This window comes from Pan paniscus, chromosome X (assembly GCF_029289425.2).
Source record: "Pan paniscus chromosome X, NHGRI_mPanPan1-v2.0_pri, whole genome shotgun sequence".
Classification (NCBI taxonomy): Eukaryota; Metazoa; Chordata; class Mammalia; order Primates; family Hominidae; genus Pan; species Pan paniscus.
Window position 1 is genome coordinate 111,223,917 of NC_073272.2, and position 25,721 is coordinate 111,249,637.

The 25,721-nt window shown below is 36.7% G+C and overlaps 1 protein-coding gene across 10 annotated transcripts in view; it reads left to right on the top strand.

Moving 5' to 3' along the window:
• ALG13 (ALG13 UDP-N-acetylglucosaminyltransferase subunit) overlaps positions 1 to 25,096 on the top strand; it is a 79,226-nt gene extending 54,130 nt beyond the window's left edge. For 8 of the 10 annotated variants that reach the window (XM_034950685.3, XM_008975555.7, XM_034950687.3 and 5 more), the window contains 5 exons: positions 1,120 to 1,285; positions 9,090 to 9,329; positions 17,205 to 17,245; positions 22,044 to 22,218; positions 24,181 to 25,096. In XM_034950685.3, the coding sequence (XP_034806576.1) occupies positions 1,120 to 1,285; positions 9,090 to 9,329; positions 17,205 to 17,245; positions 22,044 to 22,218; positions 24,181 to 24,446 (888 nt within the window). In that variant the 3' untranslated portion in view covers positions 24,447 to 25,096. Of the gene's footprint in view, positions 1 to 1,119; positions 1,286 to 6,618; positions 6,705 to 8,220; positions 8,301 to 9,089; positions 9,330 to 17,204; positions 17,246 to 22,043; positions 22,219 to 24,180 lie in introns of those variants that run through there. The other 2 variants (XM_034950688.4, XM_034950698.3) reach the window with 2 other exon arrangements.
• Positions 25,097 to 25,721: the final 625 nt, after the last annotated feature.

Genomic DNA, 25,721 nt, shown 5'->3' on the forward strand with positions numbered 1-25,721 from the left:
AAGAGGGAGGAAAAGCATGAGAGAGGAATATTATGGAAGCCCTAGGAAGAGAATGTTTCAAGGAGCAGCCAGGTGTCAGTTGCTGCCAAGAGGTCAAGCAACATAAGACTTAACAAAAGTCTACTAAGATTTGTTGACATAGAGACCACTGGTGACTTTGAATACAGTTTCAGAGAACCAGTGTGGGTAGCAGCCACACTGCAGTTGGGTGGGAAGAAAATGGAGACTCCCAGTGAGGACAGTATGTTCAAGAAGAATCTGTTACCATTTATTGAATATCTTTCTGTGCACAGCCCTGTACTGGGTGCTGTGGAAAAATAGTTTATTCTCTTAAGGAGCTGTGGCCTAAGCAGAAAAAAAAAATTACAGTCTTACAATGTTATAAAAAATGCAAGGCACCTTTTCTTTTTAAAAAAGAAAAAAGTGTAGGCCAGATGCAGTGGCTCATGCCTGTAATCCCAACACTTTGGGATGCTAAGGCGGGCAGGTTACTTGAGCCCAGGGGTTCAACACCAGCCTTGGCAACATGACAAAACTGTCTCTACTAAAAATATAAAAAATTAGCTGTGCGTGGTGGTGCGTGACTGTAGTCCTAAGCTACCCAGGAGGCTGAGGTGGGAGAATCACCTGAGCCTGGAAAGTTGAGGCTACAGTGAATGAAATCATGCCACTTCACTCCAGCCTGGGCGATGGGAGTGAGACCCTGTCTCAAAGAAAGGTGTTTGCTTGTGTGGGGCAATATATATGCATGTAAAAATGAATTACAAACCTTTGGAATAATATGCAGGAAGCCCAGAGGTTAACTGTTTGGGGAGCGGGCAACTAGGCAGACAGGACAGGGCTCGGAGGGAAACTTCCCATTGTATACGATTTAATACTTGATTTTCAAATCATATTAATGTATTACCTTTTTAGAAATAAATGAATTAAAAAATTAAAGCTCTCAAGTGACCTAAGATCTTCTGAAAGAAATAACCTTCCTATATAAGGTTTACATAAAGATTGACTTTCAGTGTTTTAGTTGTCTAAACTAATTACTATTTTCTGAAGTTTAGGATCAGATAATCTACTGTTTGAAAAACCAAACTTAGAGTTTTGAACTTTCTTCCACACTTACAGGTGATGGGAAATATTGCAGCAGTTGCAGCTTCCTGTGCCAATAATGTTCCAGCTCCAGTCTTATCTAACGGTGCAGCGGCTAATCAAGCTATTAGTACCACTTCAGTTTCCTCACAGAATGCTATACAGCCTCTATTTGTATCTCCACCTACACACGGCAGGCCAGGTAGGTTATTAGCAGATGCTTACTTTGGAAGCCTCTTTTCCTATTCATGAACATGCACATCCAGCTGTTCTGGTAATTACATACCATTACTTTAATTTCCAGAATTAAATTTATTTAACCTACTTAATTATGTTCTGCCATTGAGGAATCCATGAGATTTGAGAGTCAGGGATTCAAGTTTATTCTTGAAAATTTCGTGCTGATAAGATTTTATACCTTTCATTTTGCTACCTGCTGAATTAGGGGACTTGTACTAGTTTCTCAAACCTTGAGTTAAGTTTTATCATATAAGAGTGAAGATAGCGATGCTTCTCACCTTATAGCAAACTTTTCAGGAATTTATTCTATAAAACACGTTCCTTTGTAATGAATAATTGTCCTGTAAATATCATAATAAAAGATACAGGCTCTGGAATTTAAAAGATCTGGGTTAGAATCCTGGTTTTACAACTTATTGTGTAATTTTGCACAAATTATTGAAGCTTTTTATCTGTGGCTTGGGGGTACTGATAGTACCAATTCATGAAGTGGTTGTGGACTTTTCAGTAAGTTAATAAAATTTTAAATTATCAGCAGACTTTTAGGAAGGTGGTGGCAACAACAGCATTAGCTTTTCTGAGTCTCAAAATAAAAATGGAAATAGTGAAGTCAAAACCCATGACACCTACAAAAATCTAGGTGACAAGGTATCCCCATGAACCCCAGGATTTAAGCAGGTAGGGACAAACCACTAGTCACAAGACCTGCATGCTATCAGGGTCTGTGAGGGAGCAAGAACATAGAAGCATTGAGGATGTTGTCTTATGTACCTGAGAATTCCAATGAATAAGAATTCACTGAAAAGTAGGGCAGACAATTTGGAAGCAGCAGCCAAAACTGGGAAGGGATTTGGTCTCTCTAATACTAGGTGAGTGCATGAGGCACATAGTAGAAGGACTTGAAGGGCTTAGAACAGTTTAACCTCTAACTCTTCAAAATTGACCTGCCAGAGTTCCCTTTTAGGACAGTATTCTTCACTGGGAAGAAACTGCTAAGAGTGGAATCTGAATTGATCAGGATAGAGAAAAGAGCAGGTCAGGGAAAAGAACAAAAGAAAAGGATTAAGGTCAAATGCTACACAAATATATCTTAAGGAATAAAAAGCAGAATATCCCTACAGACAATGAAAACATGTTAGAAATGAAACACTAAACAGATCTAAATAAACTAAAAACTGTGACAAACTATTTCAAAATGAGCTAAAGATATTAATAATACAAAACATTAAAGAATAACATAAATCAGAATTAGAAAAACTCACCTGAGGTGATAGAACTCAGGAAAGAATTATAAAGGGGAGAAGGTCATTTTAGTAATGGAGACTAAACTGTAATGAGCTTGAGCAAATACAGGTTGAGTATTCTTTATTCAAAGTGCTTGGGACCAGAAGTGTTTTGGACTTAGGATTTTTTTAGATTTTGGAATATTTGCATTATGCTTGTTGAGCATTCCTAATCTGAAAATCCAAAATTCTCCAATAAGAATTTCCTTTGAGCACTATGTAGGCACTCAGAAAGTTTTGGAATTTGGAGCAGTTTGAATTTCAGATTTTCAAATTAGGGATACCCACTCTGTATGTACAGCAGATAATGCTTTAAGAGAAATAAGAGTGCGTTAGGCTTTAAATTTTTTTTGTTTGAGACGGGGTATTGCTCTGTCACCAAGGCTGGAGTGCAGTGACATGATCATGGCTCACTGCAGCCTGGATCTCCAGGGTTCAAGCAGTCCTGCTGCCTCAGCCCCCCAGTACCTGGGACTATAGGCACACGCCACCACACTCGGCTAATTACTGTGTTTTTGTAGAGACAGGGTCTTGCCATGTTGCCCAAGCTGGTCTTGAACTCCTAGGCTTAAGTGATCCACCCACCTCAGCCTCCCAAAGTGCTGGGATTACAGGCATGAGCCACCACCCCCGGCCATAAACTTTAGAAAAAAAAAAAAATGTAAGAAGAGGGAAATCTAAAATTGAAAAAAAAAATGAAGATAAAGATTTAAAAGCGACATATTTGAAGTTAGGCAAATGAGATCAAACACAGATAGAAGTCTCTGAAAAAACCAAAGTAAAGGAACAAAATAATACTAAAAGCTATAATTTAGAAAACTTTGCTGAAGTTTTGTATTAGGTTGTTTTCACACTGCTATAAAGAAATGCCTGAGACTGGGTAATATATAAAGGAAAGAGGTTTAATTTACTCACAGTTCTGCATGGCTGAGGAGGCCTCAGGAAACTTGCAATCATGGCGGAAAGTGAAGGGAAAGCAGACACCTTCTTTACAAGGCACCAGGAGAGAGAGAAAGACCAGGAGAAACTGCCATCTATAAAACTATCAGATCTCATGAGAATTTACTCACTATCACAAGAACAGCATAGGGGAAACCGCTCCCATGATCCAGCCACCTCCCACCAGGTCTGTCCCTTGACACCTGGGGATTACAACTCAGTTTACAATTCAAGATGAGATTTGGGTGGGGACAGAGTCAAACCATAAGTTTAAAAAGTTTTAAAAGTACATACTTGAAACAGCACCCTGAATACCTGAGAATATTGACCCAGAGCAATAAACAGCAGAATATTCTAATAAAGTTGCTAGAGTTAAAAAGTCCTAAGTATCTAAGAGTCTATGGCATATAAGAGAAATACAATGATAATCATCAAACTTTGACAGCATTGCTTTATGCTAGAAGACAGTGGAATAACATTTAAGATACTCAAGGAAAGAATATGTGAACCAGCAATTTTGTATCCAGTCAAACTGATTTTCAAGCACAAAGGGCAACATGTGAGAAACCAAGAATATTCTTCCCATGAGCCCTTCCTGATGAATCTGTGAGAACTGTGCTGTCAAGCAGGGTAATCACTAGCCACGTGTGGAAACTAAATTAATTACAGTTAAATAGAGTAAATCTGTAGTTCCTCAATTGCATTAGCCACATGTGGCTAGTAGCTACTGTATTGGACAGCAGAGATATAGAATATTTCTATCATCACAAAAAGTTGTATTGGACAACAGTGTACTAGAGAATGAACTTTGAGTTTTAGGCTACCAGAACAATTAGAGACATTGTTCTGGTATTGTGTACCAGAACAATTAGAGGCAGAACAATTAGAGACATAAGACGTGATGGTAAGTATTAAATACATAGTTACCTGTAGAAGTAAGACAAATGAGGGCTGAGAAGTTGAGACTATACTATGTAATAGCCTTATGTTTGGAGGGTGTAGATGTAGTTATTTTTTTAAATGATAGAATTGAGAGAATATGGGCAAAGCATTTTTTCATGCTCTCAGTCACATCAGATTCTTTAGTTTAGATGCTCAGAAAGTTATTCCGAGACTGTGTAATGTGGGCTAAAGCAAATGAGTAATGGTGGGATATTCTAATTTTATCCCGTGTCCTTGTGAACCAGGATTCTTAGTGTGGAAAAAAGGTAATGCAGATGTTATAGAGGTTAATTAAAAGCTTTTATAGTCTTGAACTTGAATTAGAAGTATCAGTATGAACTTGAGATATTTTATCTTTAAATATATATATATGTTTCCTCGCTGTGTCCACTGAAAGGCCTGAAAACAATAAGTATCCCTAGCACCTAGTTTGTGGTCTTAAAATACCATTTATTACTTTTAAAAATAAACGGCTCTGTGGAGAAATGGCTGATTCCAGGTCTGGGCAGGAAATGTTCAAGATGAGCCTGGAACATCTTGTCATACCAGATAGCAAGGAACATGTCAAAGAGTATAGGCATTATGTCAGAAGGACTCAGAAACCATCACAAAGAGAGATTCCCACTGGCCAAAGATGGAACAATTTGAGCCTCAACAATGATCATTGCAATAGATTAGAATATACCAAGTATGTTGAATATAAAAGTTCTTAGTGATATTTTAAAAATTGCTTACTTTAAGAGGATGATAGGAAATCAATTAATTTTCTTGAAAACTGGAACATGAAATAATCAAACATTTATTCTGCCTTCCTTATATGAACTATACTACTGAATAGCCAAATAGATGAGGGGAAGTATCTTTTTGTAATAGTATTCTAACTAATCAATTAAAAAGTGAAAATAATTTTTCAGTTCTTATTAAATGGATGGACATTAAACATCAGTAGCTACTAAGATTGCAAAGTCAGTCAAACATTAGCTATAGATGTTATAGATGTCCCAAAGGAATCAGTCCTGAATTTGATTCAGTCTCCTGGATCTAGCTGCCTATTGACAGGAAATAAAGAATAACATGTTGGATTGCAGCATGAGTATGTAATCTGCAAAATCCAGACTATGGGAAGCTTGTCAGGTCAAAGGGCCCAGGTTCTTTAAAGCAGAACTTGTCAGGAAATGGGTGGAGGAAGGACCAATAGATTAAGACATTCAAGAAATATCCAATTTTTTAATGGACGAGACTAAAAAACTACTGTTCAAGGATGCACATTTGAGTGACAAAACTCTGAAAAGACCCCAAGGAAGTGATTACTATTAAAGTCAAAACAACAGTTGGTTATGGTAGGAGGGAAAAGTATTTATAGGCATGGGTAGTATCCACATTAAAATAACTCATTAAGCAGTATATTTGATTTGTTTGCTGTATCTGTTTTATTTATAAAAAGATAAAGTGAGCAGGGCATGGTGGCTCATGCCTGTAATCCCAGCACTCTGGGAGGCCGAGGTGGGCGGATCACCTGAGGTCAGGAGTTCGAGACCAGCCTGGCCAACATGGGGAAACCCCATCTCTACTAAAAATACAAAAATTAGCCAGGCATGGTGGCACATGCCTGTAATCCCAGCTACTCTGGAGGCTGAGGCAAGAGAATCACTTGAACTCAGGAGTCGGAGTTTGCATTGAGCTGAGATCACATCATTGCACTCCAGCCTGGGCAAGAGTGAGACTTTGTCTCAAAAAAAAAAAAAAAAAAAAAAAGAGTGCTTAGCACAGTGCCTGGAACAAAAACATACAATAAATGTTAATGATGATATATTTTTTTCACTGGAAATGTTAATGTAGACACTACTTTTACTACTTTGTGCTAGTTGTAAGGGAAAATGTTTGCTGTCTGCTTCTAGCAGCTGTCTGAGCTTAAATTCAAGTGACAGATGAAGCAAGCATTGTAATGTTTTATTTATGTGGAATCATTGAAAGATTACGATTTAAATGCCAGATTTTTCTAAAAATGCATACTGCCTTCATTTATTTACTTTTTGTTCTCTTAGTCACTTAATGAACCTCAACTATAGATCTTCTTTACTAGATCTGGCTGATTTTTAGTTGCTCTTTGTCATTCTTGTCAATCCTATAGATGAGACGACTGATTTTTCCCACTTTGTTCTTCATATGTCTCTCTGGCAGGCCCCTTCCATCCTTAAGTGACTGCTAATCTGCCAGGTAACAAGATGTGATGATTGCCTTCAAATATTAGTCTCCTTTTAGGCATTAAATCCTGTCAACTTCAAACTCTGGGTTTCAGTAAATGTTCCCAAGTCTTTTGCCAGGGCTGGGATCAGTGACTGTCCCTGAGTGCAAAATTTAATGGAATGCCAAAAAAAAAAAAAGTAATCAAGATAAATAACACTTTAATTCATCATTTTTAAAAATAAAGATTAATATAAAAAATTTGAGAACAAAGTATCAATTGTAAATAAAGACAGAATCTGTGGGTCAGGTTTAAGGTGCATTGAGTAAGGCATATACCCTTGGGGTCATACAAGTACAGGGTTGGATCCTGTCTTTACTGAAAATTTTGATGTTGTATTCATAATAGTTTTCTTTGTATTAGTTTTGGTAGCCCCTTAAATTTTGCACTGGAGCATCTCACCACACCTTGGCCTTGGCCCTGGTCTGTGATTTCTAGAGAAGCAGCAGTATCTTATTGTATATATTTATGTTCTCTTCTGAAGTGTCCTGAAGCAGACTACAGCTACATGGATGGGGGAAATCAGCATTCTGAATGCATTACATTGATTTCTACTAGTATTTTAGAAGACGTTTCTATAATTCTTGAGACATCCCTTGAAGTGTATCTGTTAAGCCTGTGGAGCTCTTCTTAAGTCTGAGGATAAGAAGCTCATGCATCTCTATAGAAACTTGAAATTGTAAAAGCTTTTACTTAGAGGGTTTATTGTAATACTGTGCATTTATAAGGAAGGTGAATTCAGACAAAGTAACCTCCAAATTGTGTCTACTCTTGATTCTTTCAGGCCCGTGAGAATGTATTTAGCCACTTCTATGTCTAGTAGTTGGTTTTTACCTAGTGATCATAATCACATTCTACTGTCTTCAGCTAATTGCCTTTCTCCATTTGCTTTTTTTAAAAAAAATGGCATGATACATTTTCAGTGCTAGTTTAAAAGGAATAAGAGCAGAGCTTTGTTGGAGGAGCCATTTTATTAAAAAAAAATCTGTATCTAGAACATTTGGGGATATTCTGAAAATTAAGTTCCTCTCCCAAAACTGTAAAAGTAGAGATTTCGAAATATATGACAAAACTCCAAAACAGCTAGTTGAGCAAGATTTAAAAACTTACTGTTTAATTTAGATACAGTATAATTCATTTTTTTGGTGCCCAGTTCTGTGAGCTTTGACAAATGCATAGAGTTGTGTAACCACCACCACAATCAAGAGATAATTGCATCACTCCTAAACACTTGTTTATCAAGTTTTACATCACCTGAAGACACAGACCTATTACTGTTAGCCTGTAAATGTACAAAAGATAAGATGAGTATATCGTTAGTACTGGTCACTAAATGGAAACAATGTGGATTATGTCTTGCTAAAATATCAGAATAACAAATTCAGCTTGTGTGAATTGTTCCTATGCTCCTATGCTAAACTCAGTGTGCTAAAACTCTGACTTTAAACATTTATAGAATGATAAGACTAAACTTTCTATGTTTCTCAGGGTTAAAATGATAATGCAGATAACAAAATGATGAAATTTTGTACTTGGATTTAAGCTGGCTAAAATTATTCAGTTAAACTTGAAGGTTTGTATCATTCATCTTTTGTAAAAAAAAAAAAAATTAACAAATTTGCGTGTTATGTCATACATATATGCAGGTATGTGTTTTTACTAGGTTGTAACCACATTGTTTCCTTTATTGTCATAGAGGATTAATATTTAAATATAATTACATCTGAATTTCTTATGTCAAAAACTTTTAAATATTGATTATTTCTAAGCTATAGTAACAGGTATAGAAAGCTAAAGGGATAAGATATTGTATCTAACCTGTTTTTAGATTCTGTACCTCCTTAGAAATGGAGCGCTCATGATTTAAAGTTCCCTATATTCCTGAGATGCTACCAGTAGAAACCTTCAAGGATTGCTAAAATCTGTAGTCTGTGCACTTTAATCCATCTCTTATTAGCTTCTGCATTTTGTGATTTGACTGAGAGTGACAGATTGCTGAAAACATTCTTAAATTTGCATTAGGTATTAAACTAAGTAAAAATTTTGCTTTAGTTATGTTTTATTTATGTACCTGTTAGCTAAATGTTCAAAGTCTGATAGTCAAAGCTCTGCCTCTTCCAGTTTTTTCCCTTTTAATTTCCAATACTTTTCTTAAATCAAAATGACCTGTTATGAACTAGTTCTCCATTGGTATGTCTAAGAGAATGTAGACAATTCACTGTCCAAGTTTTTTTATACCCAAACCTTAAGAATTAAGAGTTCTTTGACCATACTGGAGACAAGAAAAGTAGATGAGCCTACTGTTCATAAGGTGTTATAGTTGTGTATTGCTACTTTATGTTTTGTTTCTTTGTTAGTGATTGCCTCACCATCCTATCCATGCCATTCTGCTATTCCTCATGCTGGTGCCTCTCTACCACCACCACCACCACCACCACCACCACCACCACCACCACCACCACCACCACCACCTCCTCCTCCTCCTCCTCCTCCTCCTCCTGCTCTTGATGTGGGAGAGGCTTCAAACTTACAACCACCACCACCACTACCACCTCCACCTTATTCCTGTGATCCAAGCGGCAGTGATTTGCCTCAAGGTAAGTAGATTTTGAGACTTAGGTGAGGGATCTGAGACTTAAAAAATATTGTTAGAGCATATCTCTCTTTGGTTGACCTATTGGGGAATGGGGAACCAAATGAAAATTGACTTGAGAACACAATACTGGAAGTGACTAAGGAAAGGAGCAATTAAAAGCTGAAAACTGAGAATATCTTCTACATAATCAACAAGTGGATGGTTGAGTTGACGTGTGCTGCTGTTTTGTTTTGTTTTGTTTTGTTTTGGTAGCTACATGTCTACCCTGAAGAAGATTCTCAAATGAATATCTTTGCTTTTCTTAACTGTTTTTCCTTGCAAAACAGGACTTGGTATCAAATTTTTCTTTATTTCTTAAATTCTTTCCGTAAGTGCATGAATTATTGCAGTCTTTTATATTTAGAATTTCAACTGAATTTTAAAGATTTGGGGGAGTGGGGATTAGGAGTCTTATCTGCCTTGAATTTCAGCTGTGTTTTCTTAAACATCTAAGGAGTAGTTTTTCATTGGAAGTTCTTTATTACTCAGTTTGGCATATTTCTCAAGAGAATTATAGTTGAGAATTGTTTGTAGCTTATACTTTCTTGCTATAATATTTTCTTGGTTTTTCTAGCTGCTTCTCTATTTTTGCTTTTTTTTTTTCCAACCCCTAATCACCAAGATTTTCTTTAACTCCCTTCTGTTTTTTCCCTACCTTTAAACTTCCCTGTTACTTCTATGTAGTTTATTCCTAAATGTAGCTAGCCTTGGCATCAGAAGTTTTAGTTTCTTGTCTCCAGATACTTGCTAGACATTTTCACTTAGCTTTTTAGTTTTCATTTCAATAATGAAATTCCTCATATTTATCTTTTCCCCAGGCCACACAAAACATTGACTTTTCTCCTTGGTTTTTTATTTTGTTAATAGTGGTATCATTTCCACCTAATTTTCCCAATATCTAAACCCTGATTTCTTTACTACTCTCCCTTCCCTTACCTACCTGTACCCGAGATGTACTTAGTCACCACATAATGCTGATTTTGTGTTTTTCCAATATTTTACTATGACAATATTCAAACATTCATCCAAGTTGAATTTTAAAATGAAGTCATATCTATCACTTAGATTCTATCATTAATATTTATACTTTATCACATATCTATCCATCTTCCCCTCCATCCATCTCTATTAATCCATCTTCTTTTTGATACATTAAGTAAATTGTAGACATTTGTACACTTCCCCATAAAAACTTCAGGATACATATCATTAAGTAGTTTTTTCCTTTTGATGTGCAGTTTACATATAATGAAATGTACAAAACTTAAATGCACATTAGCTTAGTTTTAACATATGCATGCATGCACTTGTGTAACCCAAATCCCTATCAAGGTATAAAGTATTAACATTGTCCCACAAATTTCCCTCATGCTCCTTCCCAGTTTTTCCCGTGCTCTCCCTTGAGGCAACCACTGTTTGGACTTTTTTCTACCATAGATTAGTTTTACCTGTTTTAGAATTTTATAGAAATGTAATCATATAGTATATAATCTTTATGGAAAGCTTCTTAAACTTGGCATAATTTTGAGATTTGTCTGTTGTTGCATGTGTCAGTAGTCCATTTGTTTTCATGGCCGAGTAGCATTTCATTGTATGACTGTTCCACAGTTTGTCCATTCTCCTGTTGGTGATAGATAGCTGGACTGTTTCCAGTTTGGGGCTGTTACAAAAAAAGCTGCTAACAAAAAAAGCTGCTATGAACATTCTTGTAGAAGTCTTTGTAAACAGATGTTTTTATTTCCCTTGGGCAAATACCTAGCAGTGGAATTGCTGGGTCATAGAGAGATATGTGTTTACTTTTATAAGTAACTGCCAAACATTTTTCCAAAGTTGTACCATTTTACACTTCCACCAGCAGCGTATGAGAATTCCAGTAGTTTCTCTTGCTCACCAACGTTTATTGTTGCCACACTCCTTAACTTTATCCATTCTGGTGACTGATCATGTTGTAAAAACATCTATTTTATAGAGCAGTTTTCTGTTTCTTGCCAAATTGAGAGGAAGGCATAGGGATTTCCCATTTTCCACTGGCCCCCACATGTCCGTAGCCTTCCATATTATCAGTGTCCCCCACCATACCAGAGTGTGGAATATTTGATACAATGATGAACCTACCTTGGCACATCATTATCATCCAGAGGCCATAGTTTATATTAGTGTTCATTCTTGCTCTTGCACTTTCATGAGTTTGGAAAAATGAATGATGACATGTATCCTTAATTATAGCATCACATGGATGCTATAATGGAGCATTTCTACCCCAGAAATCTGTGCTCTGCCTATTATTATTCATCCCCCAACTCCTGTCAATCACTGATTTTTTACTGTCTCCATAGTTTTGACTTTTCCAGAATGGCATATAGTTGCAGTCATGGAATATATAGCTTTTTCAGAGTGGCTCTTAGCAATATATATTTAAGTTTCCTCACCAAATCATTATCTGAATGTACCACAGTTTATAGATCCATTCACCTACTGAATAACATCTTGGTTGCTTCCACTTTTGGTTACAGTTGCCCTAAACATCCACATGCAAGTTTTTTTGTGGAAATATATATAGAGAGATGGAGTCTTGCTCTGTCACCCAGGCTGGAATGCAGTGGCGTGATCTCAGCTCATTGCAACCTCTGCCTCCCGGGCTCAAGCAATTCTCCTGCCTAAGCCTCCTGAGCAGCTGGGAATATAGGCACCCACCACCACACCTGGCTAATTTTTGTATTTTTAGTAGAGATGGGGTTTCACCATGTTGGCCAGGCTGGTCTTGAACTCCTGACCTCGTGATCCACCCACCTCGGCCTCCCGAAGTGCTGGGACTACAGGTGTCAGCCACCGCGCCCTGTGGAAATATATTTTTAACTCCTTTGGGTAAACACCAAGGATTACAATTGCTCTATTGAGTAAGAATATGTTTTATTTGGTAAGAAACTGTCAAACTGTCTTCCAGAGTGGCTATACCATTTTGCATTCCCACCAGCAATGAATGAGTGTTCCTGTAGTTCCACATCCATGCCAGTATTTGGTATTGTCAGTGTTCTGGATTTTGGCCATTCTAATAGGTGTGTAATGATATCTCATTGTTTTAATTTGCATTTCCCTTATGAAATCCGACGTAGAGCATCTTTTCATGTGCTTATTTGCCATCTATATATCTTTGGTGAAACATCTGTTAAGGTGTTTGGCCCATTTTTAATTCAGGTAGTTTACTTATTGAGTTCTAAGAGTTCTTTGTATATTTTGGGTAACAGTCCATTATATCAGGTATGTCTTTTGCAAATATTTTTTCCAAGTCTGTGGCTTGTCTTTTCATTAAGTGTCTTTCGCAGAGCAGATGTTTTTAATTTTAAAGAACTCTAACATATAAATTATTTCTTTTATGGATCATGCCTATGGTATTGTATCTAAAAAGTAATCGCCAGTCTTGGGGTCATCTAGATTTTCTCCTATGTTATCGTCTAGGAGTTTTATGTTTTGCATTTTACTTTTAGGTCTGTGATCCATTTTGAGTGACTTTTTTGTGAAGTATGTAAAGTGTGTGTAGATTCATATTTTTGCGTGTGGATGTCCAGTTGTTTGAGTACTTTTTTCATGTGCTTATTGGCCATTTGCATATTTTTTGTAAAGTGTTCACATATTTTGACTACTTTCTTTTTTATTGGGTGCTTGTTATTGAGTTGCAGACGTTCTCTGCATATTCTCTATGCTAGTCTTTTGTCGGGTATGTTTCGTGAATATCTGCTCCTATTCTGTGGCTTATCTATTTTCTTCATGGTGCCTTTTGATGGGTAGAGGATTTTAATTCTGATGGAATCTAATTGACCATTTTTTGGTGTGTATTGCTTTCTGTAATCTAAGCAACTGGCCGGGCATGGTGGCTGGCACCTGTAATCCTAACACTTTCGGAGGCCAAGGCAGGCAGATCAATTGAGGTCAGGAGTTCGAGTCCAGCCTGGCCAACATGGTGAAACCCTGTCTCTACTAAAAATACAAAAATTAGCTGGGAGAGGTGGTGAGCACCTGTAATGCTAGTTACTCGGGAGGCTGAGGCCGGAGAATCACTTGAACCCAGGAGGTGGAGGTTGTACTGAGCCGAGATCATGCCACACTGCACTCCAGCCTGGGTGACAGAGCGAAACTCTGACTTAATTTAAAAAAACAAAAAAAACAACAAAAAACCTTGGCCTTATTTGTCTTACTCCAAAGTCGTTATGATTGTTTCCTATGTTTTCCTTTAAAAGCTTAATTCATTTAGTTTTATGTTTAAGTCCACTATTCATCTCAAATTCATTTTTGTGGATGGTGGAGGTGATTTTTTTTTCTTCATGGATCTCCAGTATTCCAGCAGTACCATTTGTGAAAAAGATTTTCCTTTCCTCGTTGGATCACTTTGGTGTTTTAGTCAAAAATCAAATGACTGTTTTAAGTGCAGGTCTATTTCTGTGCCCTCTTTTGTTGCATTGATCAATTTTTTAATCCTTACATCAGTACTATACTGTCTTTTTAGTAAGGTTTGAAGTAAGGTAGGGTCATTTGCATGTCTCTTACACTATCAAATTTTACCAAAAAAAAAAACCGTCTGGAAATTAGGGATTGTGTTTATAATCTATGGCTCAATTTGGGGAGAATGCCAATTCTTAACAGTATGGTCTCTTTGAATTCATGAACGTGGTATCATAGTATACCCGTCAATTTATTTAGGTTGCGTTTGGTTTCTCAACTTTTTTTTTTTTGGTGTAGAAGTCTTCTACATCTTCTGTTAAATGTGTTCCTATGTATTTGGGTTTTTGGAACTGTAGTAAACAGAATTTTAAAACTTTTATTTTCCAATTTTGTCCTGTACATAAAAATAAAATTGATTTTTGCATGTTACCCTTGGCTGATTTATTAAAAATCTGTGTTTCACAGAGTGTTTTTAAAAAATATCCACTGCCTCTTTCCTAGGTCATGCCTTTATTACCTTGTCCCTGAACAGTTAGAGTAGCTTCTCCATTGGTCTCACTGCTCTGGTACTATTCCACTTTGTGTCTGTTCCTAGCTCAGAACTCTTCAGTGATTCTTTGGTTTCTGTAGATTAAAGTTCAACAGACTAAGTATGGCATTTATGACTTTCCACAATCTAGTCTCTATTCCAGCCTTATCTCTTTCTACTCCTGTGTGAACTCTATGTAGCAGGTTTTCTTCTCCTAAGCCTCTGCTGGCGTGGTGCTTCAACTCAAATTCTTTCCCCATTCACTCTTCCATCTAAGTTCTACTAACCCCGAGAATATATCATGTATTCGTTAGTAGGTGCTCCCCATTCTCCCTGGCCTTAGCAATCGCTCCTCTAGTTTGGCCATGGATTTGCCTATTCTGGACATTTCATGTAAATAGAATCATACAATATGTGGGCTTTTGCAACTAACTTTTTTTCTCTAAGCATACTATTTTCAAGGTTCATGTTGTTGCATGTATCAGTACTTTATTCTTTTTTATGGCCAAAAAAATGGCATCGTATGGATGTATTGGCATACTCCATTTTGTTGCACTTTGCTTTATTGTGTTCTACAGATATTGTGATTTTTATTTTTTTTACAAATTGAAGATTTGTGAGAACCCTGTGTCAAGCAAATCTATTGGCACCATTTTTCCAACAACATGTTCTCCCTTTTCTCCCTTCATTTCTGTCAGCATTTTTTAGCAGTATTGTATTGTATTGTTTGTTTATTTATTTATTTATTTATTTATTTATTTATTTATTTTGAGATGGAGAGTCTCTGTCGCCCAGGCTGGAGTGCAGTGGTGCAATCTTGGCTCACTACAACCTCTGCCTCCCGAGCTCAAGCAATTCTCCTGCCTCAGCCTCCCAAGTAGCTGGCATTACAGGCACCCGCCACCATGCCCAGCTAAGTTTTTGTATTTTTAGTAGAGATGGAGTTTCTCCATGTTGGCCAGGCTGGTCTCGAACTCCTGACCTCAAGTGGTTCGCCTGCCTTGGCCTCCCAGAGTGCTGGGATTACAGGCGTGAGCCACTGTGCCCGGCCAGCAATAACATATTTTAAAATTAAGGTATGTACATTGTTTTCTTAGACCTAACACTATTATACTCTTAAAAGACTACAGTATAATGTATAAGCATAACTTTTTTTTTTTTTTTTTTGCAACAGAGTCTTGCTCTGTTGCCAGGCTGAAGTGCAGTGGCGCGAGCTCAGCTCACAGAAACCTCCACCTCCCAGGTTCAAGTGATTCTCCTGCCTCAGCCTCCCGGGTAGCTGGGATTACAGGCACGTGCCACCACACCTGGCTAATTTTTGTATTTTTAGTAGAGACGGGGTTTCACCATGTTGGCCAGAATGGTCTCGATCTCCTGACCTCATGATCCATCCACCTTGGCCTCCCAAAGTGCTGGCATTACAGGCCTGGGCCACCACGCCCGGCCATAAGCATAACGCCCAGTACATAAGCATATTTACTGGGAAACCAAAAAATTGGTGTGACTCACTTCCTTGCAATATTGGCTTTATTTTTTTCTGGAACCAAAGCCATGATATCTCCAAAGTATGTCTGTATCATATTTTATCTATTAGTTGAGGAACATTTGGGTTGCTTTTACTTTCTGGCTATTAATACTGCTACGTGCGTTTGTGTATACAAGTTATTTGATACATATATGTATCAAGTAGAATCCCATGCCACTCATGAATTTATTTCCTACTATTTTTTAAAAATATTATGTAGCTTGAGCATTAGGCTTTATGCTGTGCTCCTATATAATAGTCAAAATACAAGCTGATTTTTTTAAAAAAATGGCAATAAATGTATTTGTATGTGTAGGGAGTCTCCAACTTAAAGAGGGGTTTTCTAAAAGTTCATCTGTTAGTGGAACTCAGGTTATATTACTTTATAAATAAAAATATGTGTGGATCTCAGGTCAAACAATAAAAATACATTTAGAGGTCCAATTGGAATGCTAAGAACAGTTTTTGTTCATTTATGAAATAGTTTAGTTTCATAATGTCAAGAGAAATTACCTTGCTCATTGCCCTTCTCTTTGGAGTTCTGGTGGTGGTATGTCAGTCATGGTAAATAAAAACAGGATGAATTGTTTCATATTGTTCTAATTGTCTCAGCAGGCATCACTAATCTCTGTCAGTAGAGTATTAGTCTGTACTGTATATAAGTGCTAGTAACTGAGGACCAAAATGATTGTTTATGTTCTAGAAGTGTATTAAAGTAAAAATTCCATTTGAAACAAACAAGAAAATGCCTTTATTGGATTCTTCCTAAATATTACCAAAGTGACATTCCTGTAACATCTGCCTACAATTAAGATTAGAAATAAAAATTTTATTTGGTAACTAAACCGTAGATGAGAAAATAATTTTACCTATATTGGTAGGTAAGTAGTCATTTACTATAAGGTAAAATTGAGAGTGGTATTAATGTGGCAAGATTACATTGATATCTTAATAATGCTCAAACAGAAAAGCTTTTTTTTTTTCTTTTTTGAGATGGAGTCTCGCTCTGTCACCCAGGCTGGAGTGCAGTGGCATGATCTCGGCTCAGTGCAACCTTCACCTCCCAGATTCAAGTGATTCTCCTGCCTCAGCCTCCTGAGTAGCTGGGATTACAGGCACCCGCCACCACGTCCGGCTAATTTTTGTAGTTTTAGTAGAGACAGGGTTTCACCATGTTGGCCAGGATGGTCTTGAACTCCTGACCTCAAGTTATCTGCCCATCTAGGCCTCCCAAAGTGCTGGGATTACAGGCATGAGCCACCGTGCCCAGCCAGAAAAGCTTTTAAAAGATAATTCTAATTGCTTATGTCAGTCAAGTCACTAATTTTTTTGATTTTTAATTTTAGATACAAAAGTTTTGCAGTACTATTTCAATCTAGGATTGCAGGTAAGTGCCATGTTAAAATTTCTTTGATAAGCCCTATTTTCAAAGTATAGACCGTTTTGATAATCAGACTCTTGAACTTCAAAAGCCAAAATCATTAAGGGGACTAAACATTTTAATTCTGTCTAAGAGATCTCTGAAGATGACATAGTTCAGTTGTCTGCTTTAGCCTCCCAGTGCTTTAGTTTCTCTTATAAAATAGTCGTTAAACTGAAGAGAGGGGTACTGGGCTGTAAGCAGCACAATCAGCATATATTAGATGAGCCATCATATTTAACATTACATGCTAACTTTTCACTGTGGTGTTCTGTCTCAAAATAAATGAATTATCCTAAAATATTTTTATGACTATCTTTCCATTTTATGTGAAAATTAGACAAATTCGAAGAAATTTAAGGCACTGTATTTTGTTCTTTGAAACCAATGAGAACAAAGACACAATGTACCAGAATCTTTGAGACACAGCTAAAGCAGCGTTTAGAGGGAAATTTATAGCACTAAATACCCACATGAGAAACTGGGAAATATCTAAAATCAACACCCTAACATCACAATTAAAAGAACTAGAGAAGCAAAAGCAAACAAATTCAAAACCTAGCAAAAGACAAGAAATAACTAAGATCAGAGCAGAGCTGATAGAGACACAAAAAACCCTTCAAAAAATCTGAATCCAGGAGCTGGTTTGTTTTGAAAAGATTAACAAAATAGACCATTAGCCAGGTGAATAAAGAAGAAAAGAGAGAAGAATCAAATAGACACAATAAAAAATGATACCACAGAAATACAAACTGCCATCAGAGAATACTATAAACACCTCTATGCAAATAAACTAGAAAATCTAGAAGAAATGGATAAATTCCTGGACACACACACCCTCCCAAGACTAAACCAGGAAGAAGTCGAATTCCTGAGTAGACCAATAACAAGTTCTGAAATTGAGGCAGTAATTAATAGCCTACCAACCAAAAAAAGTCCAGGACCAGATGGATTCACAGCCGAATTCTACCAGAGGTACAAAGAGGAGCTGGTACTATTCCTTCTGAACGATTCCAATCAATAGAAAGAGAGGAACTCCTTTCTAACTCATTTTATGAAGCCAACATCATCCTGATAGCAAAACCTGGCAGAGACACAACAAAAAAAGAAAATTTCAGGCCAATATCCCTGATGAACATCGATGTGAAAATCCTCAATAAAATACTGGCAAACCGAATCCAGCAGCACATTAAAAAGCTTATCCACCACAATCAAGTTGGCTTCATCCCTGGGATGCAAGGGTGGTTCAACATATGCAAATCAATAAATGTAATCCATCACATAAACAGAACCAATGACAAAAACCACATGATTATCTCAATAGATGCAGAAAAGGCCTTCTATAAAATTCAACACCCCTTCATGCTAAAAACTCTCTATAAACTAGGTATTGATGGAATGTATCTCAAATTAATAAGAGCTATTTATGACAAACCCACAGCCAATATCATACTGAATGGGCAAAAGCTGGAAGCATTCCCTTTGAAAACCGGTACAAGACAAGGATGTCCTCTCTCACCACTCCTATTCAGCATAGTATAGGAAGTTCTGGCCAGGGCAGAAAGAAAGAAAGAGAGAAAGAGAGAAAGAAAGAAAAAAAGAAAGAAAGAGAAAGAAAGAAAGAAAGAGAAAGAAAGAAAGAAAGGAGTATACGAATAGGAAGACAGGAAGTCACTTTGTCTTTGTTTGCAGATGACATAACTGTATATTTTAAAAACCCCATTGTCTCAGCCCAAAAGCTCCTTAAGCTGATAAGCAACTTCAGCAAAGTTGAAGTTGTGTGCAACACAAAATCAGTGTGCAAAAATCACAAGCATGTCTATACACCAATGATAGCCAAATCATGAGTGAATTCCCATTCACTATTGCTACAAAGAGAATAAAATACCTAGGAATCCAACTTACAAGGGATGTGAAGGACCTCTTCAAGGAGAACTACAAATCACTGCTCAATGATATAAGAGAGGACACAAAGGGAAAAACGTTCCATGCTTATGGATAGGAAAAATCAATATCATGAAAATGGCCATACTGCCCAAAGTAATTTATAGATTCAATGTTATTCCCATCAAGCTACCATTCACTTCCTTCACAGAATTAGAAAAAACTACTTTAAATTTCATATGGAACCAAAAAAGAGTCCATATAGCCAAGACAATCCCAAGCAAAAAGAACAAAGCTGGAGGCATTGTGCTATCTGACTTCAAACTATTTTACAAGGCCACAGTAACCAAAACAGCATGGTACTGGTACCAAAACAGGTATATAGACCAATAGAACAGAACAGAGGACTCAGAAATAACACCACACATCTACAACCATCTGATCTTTGGCAAACCTGACAAAAACAAGGAATGGGGAAAGGATTCCCTATTTAATAAATGGTGCTGGGAAAACTGGCTAACCATATGCAGAAAACTGAAACTGGACCCATTCCTTACATCTTATACAAAAATTAACTCAAGATGGATTAAAGACTTTAAGACCTAAAACCATAAAAACCCTAGAAGAAAACCTAGGCAGTACCATTCAGGACATAGGCGTGGGCAAAAACTTCATGACTAAAACACCAAAAGCAATGGCAACAAAAGCAAAACTAAAATTGACAAGTGGGATCTAATTAAACTAAAGAGCTTCTGCACAGAAAAAGAACCTATCAGTGTGAACAGGCAACCTACAGAATGGGAGAAAAGTTTTGCAATCTATCCATCTGACAAAGGGCTAATATCCAGAATCTACAAGGAACTTAAATTTACAAGAAATAAACAACCCCATCAAAAAGTGGGCAAAGAATATGAACAGACACTTTTCAAAAGAAGACATTTATGTGGCCAACAAACAGGAAGAACTCATCACTGGTCATTAGAGAAATGCAAATCAAAAGCACAATGAGATACCATCTCATGCCAGTTAGAATGGCAGTCATTAAAAAGTCAGGAAACAACAGATGCTGGAGAGGATGTGGAGAAATAGGAACACTTTTACACTGTTGGTTGGAGTGTAAATCAGTTCAACCATTGTGGAAGACAGTGTGGTAATTCCTCAAGGATCTAGAATGAGGAATACAATTTGATTTAGCAATCCCATTACTGGGTATATACCCAAAGGATTATAAATCATTTTATAAAGACACATGCACATGTATGTTTACTGCAGCACTATTCACAATGCCAAAGACTTGGAACCAACTCACATACCCATCAATGATAGACTGCATAAAGAAAATGTGGCACATACACACCATGGAATACTATGCAGCCATAAAAAAGAATGAGTTCATGTCCTTTGTAGGGACATGGATGAAGCTGGCAACCATTCTCAGCAAACTATCACAAGGACAGAAAACCAAACACCGCATGTTCTCACTCATAAGTGGGAGTTGAACAGTGAGAACATACGGGCACAGGGAGGTGAACATCACACATTGGGGCCTGTCGGGGGGTTGGGGGCAAAGGGAGGGAGAGCATTAGGACAAATACCTAATGTAGGTGACAGATTGATGGGTGTAGAAAACCACCATGGCACATGTATACCCATGTAACAAACCTGCATGTTCTGCATGTGTATCCCAAAACTTGTATAATAAATATAAAAATAAAAATAGCTGCATTTTTAAAGCACTCATGTGTTCATAGATGCTTGCTCAACACTGTTTTTTCACCACTCCCCTGAGTTGTAGAGGCAGGTGGGTACTGACAAATGTCTTTATCAGTGAAAGGTGTCTCCGAGTTGAGGTGAGAGCTCTTTTATTTTAGTCTTTCAGGGATCACTTTCCCTCTGAAATACACTTGACTTAAAATGTAACAAGATGGCATATTTACTGAAAGAAATAATGCATCTTAAGATCTGTCAGATGATGATAAACTCTGTGCTCTCCTGGATAATACTCAGATTAGTTCATATTCCCTGACACTGATTTCCCTGAAGCTTTAGACATGTCAGTGCCAAGAAAACTGTCTTCCCAAATAGTACACATCTATAAATTAAGAGTAATGGGGTGGGTTTTTGTTCTTTGAGACTATTTTTCCTAAATTTAGTTTCAAGAATTGATAAACCACTTGCCCCTTCTGTTATGTTAGTTTATTATAGTCACATGTGGAAACTTTGTAATCTATTTCACTGAGGCATTTAAAAATATTCTGCCTTTTACATCATAGAATACCAGGAGATGCTGAATAGATATTTCAATATTTTTCTTATTAGAAATCATAGTGTCCATTGTAGTACATTTTGAAAATACTGTGGTATAAAGAAAACTAAAATCACCTCTATGATCACTGTATACTTTTATATTTTTTCTTACAATTTTGTATTTTACAAACTATGGATTATGCTGTATAATTTTTAAATCTTTTAACAATACAAGCATTTTTTCTTTAAATATTTGACAGCATGATTTTCGTTGCCTGTATAGTATTTCATTACGGGTATATAATTTATCCAGTTCCCTGTTGTTAAATACTATGTGCAATGTTTTTTGCTTTTAAAAATACTATAAAAGACACCTTTGTATACAGGTCTTTTAGATTATTTCCTAAAAGAATTCTTAGGTTTAAATATGAGATACAAATGCTGCAAAAGATCCTAAAGTTCTAATAGAGAACAGACTGTCAAGTTTTTAGGTCAAAAAAGTCATTGCTACCTCACCTGAAAATCATGGCCCAATTCTTACTTTTTTTTTTTTTTTGTCTGTGGGGAACTGTATTACATTAAGAATAGAGAAGAGTGAAGTTTCTTGTTTTTTTGTTGCCCTTTCTTGCTCAAGTGCTATTACCACAGCTACTGGCACTCCATGGTCTATGTGCCACAGATGCAGCAGCAGCTTCATGTAGAGAATTATCCAGTCTATACTGAGCCACCTCTGGTAGATCAAACCGTTCCTCAATGCTACAGTGAGGTGAGGAGAGAAGATGGCATACAGGCGGAAGCATCAGCAAATGGTGAGTGTGTAATGAGATTGCCAGCAAGAAAGACAGTTGATTTTATTGTGTGTTATTCAATAATAGCTTTCATATATTTCATCAGGTCCATGTACTACACCAGTGATTCTCAAAGCATGATATGTGGACCTCTTGTGGTCCCTAAGACTCTTTCAAGGGATTCATGAGGTCAGAAGTGTTCACAATAATACTAAGAGTTTATTTGCCCCTTTCACTGGCTTGCAATTTCATTGAGGACATAGAAACCAGTGGTGGGTAAAACTGCTGACACCTAAGCACTAGTTGGTACTGACCCCAGACTCTGCTAGTAATCAGTGTTTTTCTCACTGCCACACACCCATGGTACAAAAATGCCAATCTTATTTTTTTTTGTTTAATCAAAGACATTTTTACTAAATTTTTATCCTTGAATAGTTGTATTTTTCTTTGTGACAAAAATGGAACTACTTATAAAACACTTCTGCATACTAAATGAAGTATAATGATTAACTTAAGGAAAAAGACTTGTGCTATTAAGTTATGAGTTGTACTTGCTGACTTGAAAGAGGGATAAACTATCATTATTCACACTTAGTTGATCTGGCCGGCATTTTCTTAAATGAACAAAGTGAGCCTGTCACTTTAGGATAAATAACTAGTAATATTTGTTGCCAAAGATACAATTTTAGCTTTCAAATAAAAATTAGAATTTTGGAAAACATGTATCTTCCACCATGAGCTTGACACCTTCCCACCAATTAAAACTCCTGTAATAAGATAAGTAGAGCTGAATGTAGTTTCTTAAATTGTATGAGGAAATGTGTCAACATTTGGAAGATCTGCATAACTCAGTGAAGGAAGAGTTTCCCAATTACCAATGCATGATATGACCAAGGTGTGATTTTTGTAACAGATCTTTCCAAGTGCAAGATAAAACAGTGGATTTTAATGTAACAGAGCATGAAAATCCACATTGCTAGTGACCTTTGAGGAACTACCACTTATGTAGTTTGGGTGTAGCATCAAAGAATATCTACAATTATCTGAAAGGCTAGGTATTAAAATACTTCACTGAGCCAGGTGCGGTGGTTCACGCCTATAATCCCAGCACTTTGGGAGGCTGCGGCAGGTGGATCACCTGAGGTCAGGAGTTCGTACCTGACTTGCCAGGGTTGTTAGAAGAACTAATTGGGACCTTATGTATAAGTATACTATTACCTGGTGCATATTAGGAATACTAATTTCTCTCTTCCTTTCCATTTTTAAAGCATATTACAGTGTCAATCTTTTTTTTTGAATTTTGTGCAATATACCTTTTATAGAGCTATTTTTAATTGTAGTTAACTATGAGGCAGTGGCAGTCTTAATTTCACAGAGTTAATCTAAGCCCAAGTAATGAATTTTTTTTTTTTGTCTAATGTGTATACTCATTATAGCAAGATTAAAACAGCATTTATTTCTACTGGAACTGACTTATGGCAAAAGTGCTATGAAATTAAAATGTGATCTTAATGACATTCAGGAGATGACACTTTTAGGGTGTTCTTCAGAACTATACTTTCAGGTATAGACCAGAATGTCTAGACACCTGAGTTTTTCATTGCTAAATGGTTATTCGGATGATGAATACTGTAAAACTATTGGATAACTCAATTGTGACCACCTCTTACAAGAATTTAATTAACTAGAAGGACTCTAAAGAATATTTATGTATTTAGCTTGCTGATACCTAAATCATCCTGGAAAGATAGCTGTCTGTACATTGAATAGATTTGACACATATATTTCACAGTGTTTTAATTTGGAAATTTTCATATTATCTTTACTCAATATTTGTATTTAAAGTGCTCCTGCTGCAATTGCTGTGATCTTTCTTATAGTTAATTTTATTTTCACACATAAGAACATCCATTTATGTTGCATGGGGTTCTGTTTTGGTGAATTTTTGTATATAAAGTAGACTGTATACATCCTTTCTTTCAGATACTTTTCCGAATGCTGATTCTTCATCTGTCCCTCATGGAGCAGTCTATTATCCAGTAATGTCAGATCCCTATGGGCAGCCACCTTTGCCAGGTTTTGACTCCTGCCTTCCGGTTGTGCCAGATTATTCCTGTGTTCCCCCCTGGCATCCAGTTGGTACAGCATATGGTGGTTCTTCTCAAATTCATGGTGCTATAAATCCTGGGCCAATTGGCTGTGTTGCTCCATCTCCCCCAGCTTCTCATTATGTACCTCAGGGTATGTAAGATCCAGCAGTATGAAGTATTCTTGCACTGCCATTTTCTTGCTGTTTTTGTTTTTAAAAAGTATTTTATGTTAGTGGTTAAATGATTTAGGTGATTAGTGTTTACTATTGTATTTGTCTTTAAAATTATTTTATCTTTTGATTTAAAATAGTACTTTAAAATTAAGGGGTATTATTTTGGGCTGTGACTAAGGAAATTGAGATGGATGTACAAGTAGCCCCATATTGAGCATACTTCATTGTATTCAGCTGTTTTCCTGTCAGCCATTTGTCAGCTTTATATTAGCTGATGGTACCAATTGATAAAATGAATATAAAGTATTTCATTGGTTCAAAAATCACACATCATATTAAACCATGCAGAATTGGAGTAACTTCCACTTTTTTCTAGAAAGTAAAACCAAGAGCCTTTGCTTCTGGATAACTCACTTAATATTAAATTAAAGAGCTCTTCAGGTTTCTTGAGAATTATCTGAAGCCAGTTGCATTCTGTGATATCAGTTTTGAAGGCACATGGTTCTCTGCTTTAGATTTATCCCATATGCTATTGTTTAATACTGGATGTATGTAAGTGTTTTACTGCACTGTATTGAATTGGTGTCTTTTGCACAGTTAGCAGTAAATAAAAATTAGCATTTAAAATTGCCAAAACGAGTGGGATTTTTTCTTTTTGCATTTTCATGTCAGCAAAGAGTACCGGACATTTGATTGTTTCAACATGTTTTTTCTCTGGCATTTTGGTTGCAAAAGAATGTGAATTTTTAGCATGAACTGGTGGGGAGTAGTTGCAGGGCCACTTGAGATGTTATTTAATCTAGAGTCATTGCAGCACATACTACCATATCTACGCCTTTTCTCCAGAAAATGTTCCTTTTATGTTGTATGTGTGTGTGTGTGTTTTTAAAGCATTTATAACCCTCTTATAGAACTTCAGACTTCTCATTATCCTATACTTTCAATAGTTGTAGGAGCCAAGGGAAAACTCCTTCACCCTCTAAAGGTTCACCAAAAACTCAGCTCACAAAAGGCAGATAAAGAGAAAGGGCGTACAAATTTTATTAATGTGTACATGGGAACCTTCAGAATGAAGACCCAAAAATACAGGGGAAATTGTCCATTTTTTATGCTTAGCTTCAATGAAGTATGGACAGCCATTAGAAATATGATTGGACAAAAAGGGTATGATCTGCTAATGGACTTGAGTAGGGGAAACCCAACAAGGCTTGTTTGTATTCTTGGCCTCTCTGAGCACACATTCCTTCCTTCTGGGTGTGGG